The following is a 9,192-nucleotide window of genomic DNA, read 5'->3' as shown; positions in this document are numbered from 1 at the left end:
CTTTTTTTTTTTTTTTTTCTGTAGCTTTCTGTGTTTTTCCTGCCTGCCTTCCCCGCATGAATCCCTCACCATCTGTAGACACAGTGCACGTCCTGTCTGTTCGCCCTGTCAAGGACGCGCCCCTGGGTGCCTTGCGCCCTGCTCCAGTGAGGCCCCATTAACTGCTACTCCTTCCTCAGATCCTTTGCCTCATTCACTTCCCTTTGCTTTTTTTTTCTTGTGTTCAGCCGTGTTTTCCGTTAAGACCTGTTGAGCTGGGCAAACACCCAGTACCTTCCCCAAAAAGTGTGCGTGAAAGGTAAATGTTTTGAGGTCATCAATAGAAAAGATGTCTTTCTTTTAAATACCTGGGCTGCACAGCTTGGTGTAGAGATCTTGAAGCCATCTCCCCGCCAGACCTGACTTCCTGACCCCTCACTGCCGTGCTGAGAAGCACCAAGCTGGAACCTGCCTCGATCTGCTCTGTCTTGGGCCTGTTTGAGCAGGACGTCCTGGTGGGACGCAAGCACTGTGCTACCTCCTGATGGGCACTGTTCCCTCTTCCTGGAGCACCTATTACCTGAATGTTGGACCTTTGTTTTTTGCTTGTTTGAATCTACCCCCTTTCCCACACCTTTATCCTCAGCCCTGTCTTGTGGGTAGCCTGCCCTAACTTCATTTTGTCAGTTAGTAGATTTTTCATTTTTGTCTTCATCTTCTGAGTCCCCAGTCCTTTTTTGTTGTGTGAATCTCCTTTTGTATAGCATTTCCATTCTGTTCTTTCATGGATGCGGTTTCTTCTCCCATCTCTCTGGAAGTATGAGTGGAACAATCTTTCTTTCTCTCTATTACCTTTGTTTTTATCTAAGGTTTTTTCCCTTTTCTGGACTTCTTCACATTAGAGAATCTGGGGTCCCTTGGGGTCCACTGCTTTTTCTTAGCAGAGCGCTCGGTGCCCTTGGAAGCTGTGAGCAGGCTGGGACCCATCACCGGGGTAGCCTCAGCTGCTGCTTCCGGAGCCTCAACGTTTTAGGAACATTAAGTCGTCTCTCGGCCTGGTCAGCTTACTCAGACACTACTCACTCTGGGTCTCCTGCTTGGGTGACCCAGCTGGTGTCCTATGTTGTGGATGCAGAGGGAGCAGGGAGAGGGGTCAGCAGGTGTCACCCATGTCTTAGTCCTTGCTTCCTAGGTAATAACTCTTGTCAGCCACGCCAGCACCATTTTGCTCAGCCCAGAGGCAAAACCACCACGTCATGCTGACGAGACACAGTCCCATCAGAAGCAGGAGTACGGTTCACAAATTTCCAGCTGCCTTCCTGATCTGTGGGGAAGGAAAGGGGCAGAGAGCTCTAGTCACCGCCCCCATTAAGGATTTCATTTTCTTGAGTCATTCACTCCATTTTCCACTTCCTTCTACTTTTCAGAGTTCTAAATGTTGTGTCTCCATCTCTTCCCCTTATTCTGGGAACTAGACCTCGAAAAGCTCGTATTTCCTCTTTCATTGTGTGTTGGGTAGGCTTTCGGGTCACTCCTTTCTGTAAGACTGTAGGTTCAGTGAACAAGCACGTCCACCCACAATGGACCGCGCTGGGCAGGCGCTGACAGGAGCACACTCATCTCCCTCCCCAGCCAGGTTCCCATTCAGATACAGCCGCGGCAGGATGCCTAGAGGCAGGTGCGGCAAGTGGGCCAGCCATGGGCTGGTGAGAACAAGCCAGGCACCCGCAGCTGAGGCCCAGATGCGACAGCCACATGATCAGGCAGGCTCTCCACTCCTCTGTCCGCATCACACCTCTCAGGATTCATTTACCTTGTACTTACACCTCTGCTTGATGCCCCCCAGCTCTGTTTTGTGATGTTCTGGACCCCCAACGTCTCCGAGAAGATTCTGATAGACATCATTGGAGTGGACTTTGCCTTTGCTGAACTCTGTGTCATTCCTCTGCGCATCTTCTCCTTCTTCCCAGTCCCAGGTAAGGAACAGAAGCAATTTCTTCCCGCTTACCCTCATGCCCAACGAAGGCCTCTCTCTTTGGAACTGTCAGATCGCTCCAACAAATCACCCCGATGGAAACATAAAATTTCACAGTAGATTAGAAGGATGCAGAGACATGAGGTAGCAGGCTGAAAGTTCAAGAAATAAATCAAAGAGGCACAATTTATTTTGCAAAGTTTCCACCAGTAAAAACAGAGGAGACCCAAAAGAGTAGCCGGAAGAGTTCTGGAGGGAAGAGTCAGCCCATCATGTGTCTTAACTTTGGTGATGGGTACTCAGATTTATGCATGAATTGCAATTATTTAACCATTATTGCAAAAGCCAGTTTTACAGTGTGACAGGTTAAAAAGAAAAAGGAAATAGAGTGGGCAGATTCCTGAAACCTGGAGCTGTGAAGAAAGAGGAAAACAACTTGGAGAAAATCCAGGGGCAGAGCTGCAGCCAGATAGCACATAGTCAGAATGGAGATTCCCACAGCAAAAACAAAAACCAGCCTGGACGTTAGCAAGATGACTCCGTAATACCAGGTGCACGACACAAGAATAAGTTGTGCTAGATTAAATGGGAAAACTGGGCAAGTGGAGAGCTTTATGACTACTTAATGGATAGCAGATATGTAATATCTTTGTACTAATACACACACACACACAGTGGAGCCTCAGTTTACAAGAGCTTTTGTTTTTGAATAATTTAGTCCACAGACAAAAGTGTTTGAAAAAATTTTGGGTTTTATTTCCAAATTCTGCACCAGTTGCGGACACAACTGGGACGTCTTTCCCACACAAGTGCAAACGTGACCATCTTTTCCAAAACTGAGCAGACTAAGTTCATGAACTGAGGTACCACTGTATGTATAGCAAGTGCTTGATTATCTGTATTCTGTTTTGAGAAGTAATTCGCCAAGCCGGTAACAGGGATGGCTGTGGAACGCAGAACAGGGTCTGAAAAGGCATATTAAGAACACTTTCATGCTATATTTCCTTTCGCACCTTTTAAGTTCCATACCAAGTACATGTCACCTCGTCAAAAATAAACTGCCGGTTCTGAGGGTTTAGCTCAGATGTTTGGTGTGCTTAATTCCTAGCACCAAAGAAAGAAATGTTGCCCAAAATAATCCACGTAAATCAGTAGTGGCGAACCTATGACACATGTGCCACAGTGAGCTGTCTGTATCATTGAAAGCTCTAAGGTTCACCGTCCCAGAGCTGAATGATTAAACCTAGAAGCTGGATTCTACAAAGCCACGGTTTGGTTAAGAGTCAGCCAGGGCTGCAACCTGTGCTGGCCCCAAATTAGGCAACAGTCAGTCCCCACTTTCAGGGACTAAGGCTTGTTGGAGGCCAGGTCTCATGAGTGTTACCTTTGAGCTGTGACAGGAATGATGGGATGGCATCGGCCTTTGTCAGGTAGACACTGGATGAGCCGAGCTTTAGAAAGTTAATGCCACCTAGGGAGCCTGCACCAGAACAAGACACGTGTGGCACATTTCCCACGATTGTGACCCAGTGAGGCAGGCGTCTCTGGGTGTGAGAGTCACCTTTAGTCTCCTCTGGCTCCACCTCTGCCTGAGAGGTGCATTGTGAGACCAAGGAGGCAGTAGGGCTGGGTGTAGCTCAGGTCAGGGATGGGGCGCTTACCTAACACACACGAGGCTCTGAGCTCAATCCAGCACTGCAAACACAAGGAAGACGGTAGGCTCTGCCTTCCAGCCCCTGGAAGAGTTGTTACCAGAAGCAGGGAGGCACTGTGGCTGAGGGCCCCCTTCAAAGCCCAGTCCCCACATTAGGGTTCACCAAGCCCCTTCCAGCAAGGGCAGAGGGATGTGCCCTGCACAGCGGTGCCGTTCTGTTGTTCATGTGCTGACAGCTGGATGGGAACGAGGGCAGGAGACGTGTGTGACCCAGCACCATGGGGGTGCCCGACCTTGGGCTGGCAGGATGGGGCAGGGCCATCGCAGGAGCAGCGGGCTACCAGGAAGACGGCAGTGAGCGGCTGGGGAACAAGGGCCCTCCTCCATCCGCTGTCTCCGCGCTAGGGCTGTGAGGGGTGGGAACCTGGGGGGAACGTGCAGGCCCGCCCCAGGCGGTTCAGAAGCGGGGCAGCACCCCCAGCAAGAGGCTGGGTCCCAGCCTTGGGAGCAGGGTGGTCTCAGGGCTGCCACCTGGACCAGAGATGGCCGGCCAGGGAGAAGCAGGGTGGCAGCCGGGCACAGCTGACGAGCCCCCTCTCAGTCACCGTCAGGGCCCACCTCACCGGATGGCTGATGACCCTGAAGAAAACCTTCGTGCTGGCGCCCAGCTCTGTGCTGCGGATCATCGTACTCATCACCAGCCTCGTGGTCCTGCCTTACCTGGGGTACGTCGTCAGGGGCCTGGGGCTGAGGGTCCTTCGGCCACCCGGCCCCCTGTCCTGAGGGTTAAGCTGCACCTTTGGGTGCAAGCCCCACGCGCAGCAGAGCCAGACACTGGGAAGCGTCTGTGTGCTGGCACCTTCCCCGTGACGCCCACTGGGCACCGAGGGCACCTTCCAGGCGGGAGGCAGGCGGGAGGCAGGCGGGAAGGGAGCAGTCGGCCCACCCTCCAGGAGCTCCCAGGCCCGAGAGGGGACAAAGCTGGTCAGCGGGGCTGAGCCGATGCTGGCGCAAGGAGTCCATGTTCGTGGCAAGGGGGCGGCTCAGCTCTGGTTCTAGGACCCCAGGGATGGGTATTAGGATCAGTCCCGCCCAAACCGTCTCCAGTCTGCGCCTTTCCTGGGCCTGACCCCTGGGCTTTGGTGTCCATTGCTGTGGCGTGACCTCTAACAGACATTCATGCCGCCTGCACTTTCTCATCTCCAGGGTGCACGGGGCCACCCTGGGTGTGGGTTCCCTGCTCGCCGGCTTTGTGGGAGAATCCACCATGGTCGCCATCGCCGCCTGCTACGTCTACCGCAAACAGGTGAGAGGCAGTGACAGAGCTGCCTGGTCCCCTCCCAGGTGTCGGCGTGCCAGAGTCCGCGTCCACACCTTCGTGGCGGTGGCCATGGTGGGCACTGTACCTTCATCCTGTCCCCCCAAGACTGCCCCACGCACCACAACTCCAGGGCCAGTGCTGTGGGAGCAGCCCTCAGGGCCAGCGTCACCCCAGCCTCAGACTTAGTAACAAAATGAGGATGTCACTCTCCTGTCATGCAGAGTCCGCCAAAAACAATGGACACACACTTCAGGAAAAGAAAAACTTGCATAAATATTTTAATACTAATTTTTTTTGTGACATGATGAGATTAATACAAATTACCTTTGGCCTCTACAATTACAAGAGTGCTCAAAGTGATGGCCAAGAGCTTCCAAGAATTTATTAGTAGGACTAACTGCGGAAGTGTACAAATGTTTTTGGTGGACACTGTATAGACATCATTCCTTCTGTCACTTGGATTCAAAAGCGGTCATGTTTCCCAGAGGAGACAACTGCAAGGCAGATGTCTACTGTCCTACCTCCCAGTGTTACCTCCAGAGAGTTCAAATAATGTAGAAACTACGTAATAGTATTAACCATGCTGGAAAATCCGGAAATGGCGATTGCACCTGCAGTGAGCCCCAGAGGTTTGACGGCACAGCAGGGGAGAGAATTCTAGGTGCAAAGCCTGGGCCCTCAGGGAGGAGGAAAGCAGTTTGTAGGTGACCATGGGATAGGCATGGACATCACTCGCACTTGAAAGGGCTGCAGGGCCAGTGTCTGCCAGTTCCTGCACAGGCAGGTGAGTGAGAGGCGGTGTCCCCAAGGTGCCTAGCATGGTGCAAGGCACACAGATCAGCAAAGCAACGAGAATGTGCCGAATCAAGCTGCCGCCTACGAAGTCTCCCCAGCCGTAAACAGGATCGAGTCTGCAGCTAACGCCCAGCCCCTACCCTCATGGCTTCTCCCTGTCACGGCTCTGCTCTGATGTGTCCCTGTCCACAGCCCCACACTGATGAGTCTCCTTTGATCTAGAAAAAGAAGATGGAGAATGAGTCCGCCACGGAGGGGGAAGACTCTGCAATGACCGACATGCCTCCCCCTGAGGAGGTGACCGACGTCGTGGAGATGAGAGAGGAGCGTGAATGAAAGCCCGGGACACCCCGGGGCACTGCAGGGACAGTTGGGACGACTCTTCAGCATCTTCTCCTCCCTCTCCCATCGTGTCCTCTCCTGTCACGTCTTCTCTCTCACTTCCGTATCTCCTCTCTCAACAGAAGAGGCCTTGGTTTAAAGGTTTCATGTAAATCCTCCAGCATACTGGGTATGCTCACACCGATGTGGGGACCTAAGGAAAGGTCTTTACTGTGGCTTTGTAAACACAAAACCATTGACTTGTGCCCCTGCTTTATGAAAACCCACAAGATACAGCTGCCTCGTAGTCGAAGTGTCTACTTCCTGGACAATCTTCACTTGGAACCAAAGGACCGCGGCTGTGCCACCGCCTGGCGGGCCTCCGCCCAGCAGGCCACAGACGACTCTGTCCCTTTGTCTCTTTCGAATCAGAATCAGCAGGTGATGGCACGGCCCCGACTCGCTTCCCCGCACATGGATGTACACAGAGCTGTGACCCTGCAGCCAGCTCACTTCCCTTCCACCACGGACTTATCAGCTGCCACGTACAGAAGGTGGCCACAGACTGCAGCCAGAGTCACCGTCCATACCGAGCAAGAGATCTGCAACCACGCCGGGCTGACATATGGGAATCATGGCCCGCGGGAAGGTCTGCGATGTCACACAGTGGCAGCGGACATGGTCAGCGGCAGCAGCATCTTTGTTCTCCTAGGTTTGAGTGAGCTGTCACACCCCACCGTGTATATACATGAGCTAACTTTTTAAAGTCGTGGCACAAGCGCATCTCCCGACGCCAGCCCCCTTCCGCATGACTTTCCCTGAGGGCTTGCTTCTCACTTGCCTTTCCTGAAGGTGGCACTACAGCGAGTTCAGCAGCACGGTCTAACTTCCCATTTAGTTTTATCATGAACTGAAGCTTTAAGTCATAATCTAGCATTCTAATGCCAGGTTGCTCTCTCATAACCTTTGAAGTAGATTTATTACCTGGTTCTGCCATTCCTAGTCACAACTTTGCGGTACAGGTAATTCAGAGTGTACTACGGTACTCCTCTCTCACACACCATAAAGCAAGACATTTTATAAACAGTTATCAAAGTCACTATGTGATATTCCCTGAAATAATGCATTGGAAGTCCATTTAGTGCAGTATATTTTTCTAAGTTTTGGAAAGCGGGTTTTTTCCTTTAAAAAATTATGGACACAGGTCACTAAATTCTTGATTTAGTCAAAATAACTAGACTGAAAGAACCTAAACAAAAAAACTATTTTAAAGATATAAATATATGCTGTATATGTTATGTAATTTATTTTAGGCTATAATACATTTCCTATTTTCGCATTTTCAATAAAATGTCTCTAATACAATACGGTGACTGCCTGCGTGCTCACATACCTACAGCAAAATTGTACCCGCGGCCATCGTATCTTATTTGTGGCAGTTTATTTTTACCAGATCCCTCGTTTGTACATGAATGTAAGGGTTGGTAAATGAGAGAACTATTTTGCACGATGGGTAACTGGAAGTAAATGGGTCCACTGGTGTAGACAGCAGTGGCTATGAGGATGATCAGAGGGCAAAAGAAAAAGAAAAAGGCATTGCGTGTTGGTCACCTTCAGTGCTATGTAACCATACTGCTCCTCGCAGAAATAAGACTCACGGGCATGACAGCAGCAGTGGCCGTCAAGGCTTCTTTCACATCTCTGGATACCCAGTGCCCCTCGGATGTGCCTACCTGGGGACAAGTCCCTACATGCTCCCTCCAAGTGGCTTCTCCATTTTTATATATGTAAGTGCTGAAAATTAAGATGCATAGCTGCTCTGGGGTGGTTTCAGGGGCAGATCTGAAAAGATTGGGGGAAAATCATCTAATTGTATTGGCTTTTTTTAAAGTACATGACTAGAAAATTAAACAGCAGTATTTTTTAACATGTGTGACTATTTTATGCTTCTGGGGTCAGAACTGAAAAGATCAAGTTGAAAAAGCAAATCCTTCCCCTGTCAGTCCAGAAAAGATCAGCCAGCAACTCTGCAGTTAGAAGGTGTAATTATAACTCCAGAGACGCCTTCAGTGATAAAGACTAATGAGCCTTCATGTTGTTTCCCAGAGTGCAGGAAGCAAGATCAGTCCCAGATTGCAGCTATGGAGCTGCAGTTTTCCTTCCCCTGGGCCTTTGTGTCAGGGCCCGACAAGCCCCCGAACCAAGGCAGAACTCCAAGTGGGCATCTTCTGTTCTCACCGAGAACCCCATCATCAGATGGACACAGGCGTGGGAGGGTTTTCTCCCCACTTTTAGAGTCATTAGGAACAGTCTTTCAACTTGGCCAAACCAAGAAATGTTCCCCAACAATTTGTTTCTGAACAGTTCATTCAGCTGACAGATATATTTAGATGGGTACCATGCCTGTGAGATTCTCACGTCAAGGACCATGGAAAGATGGGTGTGACTTTCTCAAGGTTAAACAACGGCTTGTAGACACATGCAATCCAAAATTATACGGGCATGAAGCAGTTTTTCACCTAGATGCAGAGAACTTAGTTCGGGCAGCTCAAAGCACAGCCTTTCTGGGAGGGTTCTCAGAGCAAGCCAAGGCCAGAGCGGCCTTTGGTGGCCTCTTTTTGAGCCCACTGCCATTAGTTCTGCAGCTTCTCTTGGGCCCAGGTACTCCTATCCTTTGGTTTTGGATTTTAATGACAGCAGGTAGTTTGGCTTCAAAGTGTCTGGACATCTCCGCAAGCTAAACACTCATTCCGGCTCAAGATAGATCAGCTGAGGCCATGTAAAGCTGAGGTGCGATACTGACAGCACTTTACACTTCACTTTGAGTCTTCCCAATAACAGCTTGGAAGGAGCAGGGGCCCAGAGGCCCAGGAGGAAGGGAAGGTGGGGGGCAGGAGTCAGGTCTCCAGACTCCCAGGATATCCTCCCTGCCCTTTCTAGATTTGGCAGGGTTGAGAAAACCCCGATGCCTCCCACCTATGGGAAGGGTTATTCATTACATCTTCAGAGAAGTCAGCAGTTCCCTATCCTCTTCATTGTTCCTTGTTTGGGGATCTTTTCTTCTAAAGTAAAGGGGCAGGGGGAGAGGAACTATTTCTGCACCCTTGGCTTCAAGAAACACCCACTTAGACTCAGCAGCTCTGATTA

General features: G+C 50.6%; 1 protein-coding gene across 1 annotated transcript in view; it reads left to right on the top strand.

Annotated features, from left to right (window-relative positions):
• Positions 1 to 8,733, top strand: part of Ankh (ANKH inorganic pyrophosphate transport regulator) — a 133,148-nt gene extending 124,415 nt beyond the window's left edge. The window contains exons 9-12 of the mRNA XM_010631522.3: positions 1,826 to 1,955; positions 4,210 to 4,333; positions 4,815 to 4,914; positions 5,947 to 8,733. Coding sequence (XP_010629824.1) covers positions 1,826 to 1,955; positions 4,210 to 4,333; positions 4,815 to 4,914; positions 5,947 to 6,060 — 468 coding nt within the window. The 3' untranslated portion in view covers positions 6,061 to 8,733. The remainder of the gene's footprint in view (positions 1 to 1,825; positions 1,956 to 4,209; positions 4,334 to 4,814; positions 4,915 to 5,946) is intronic.
• Positions 8,734 to 9,192: the final 459 nt, after the last annotated feature.

The sequence above is a fragment of the Fukomys damarensis genome, unplaced genomic scaffold (assembly GCF_012274545.1).
Source record: "Fukomys damarensis isolate Sample0158 unplaced genomic scaffold, DMR_v1.0_HiC HiC_scaffold_1, whole genome shotgun sequence".
NCBI lineage: Eukaryota > Metazoa > Chordata > Mammalia > Rodentia > Bathyergidae > Fukomys > Fukomys damarensis.
This window is presented reverse-complemented; position numbering and strand designations above follow the sequence as displayed.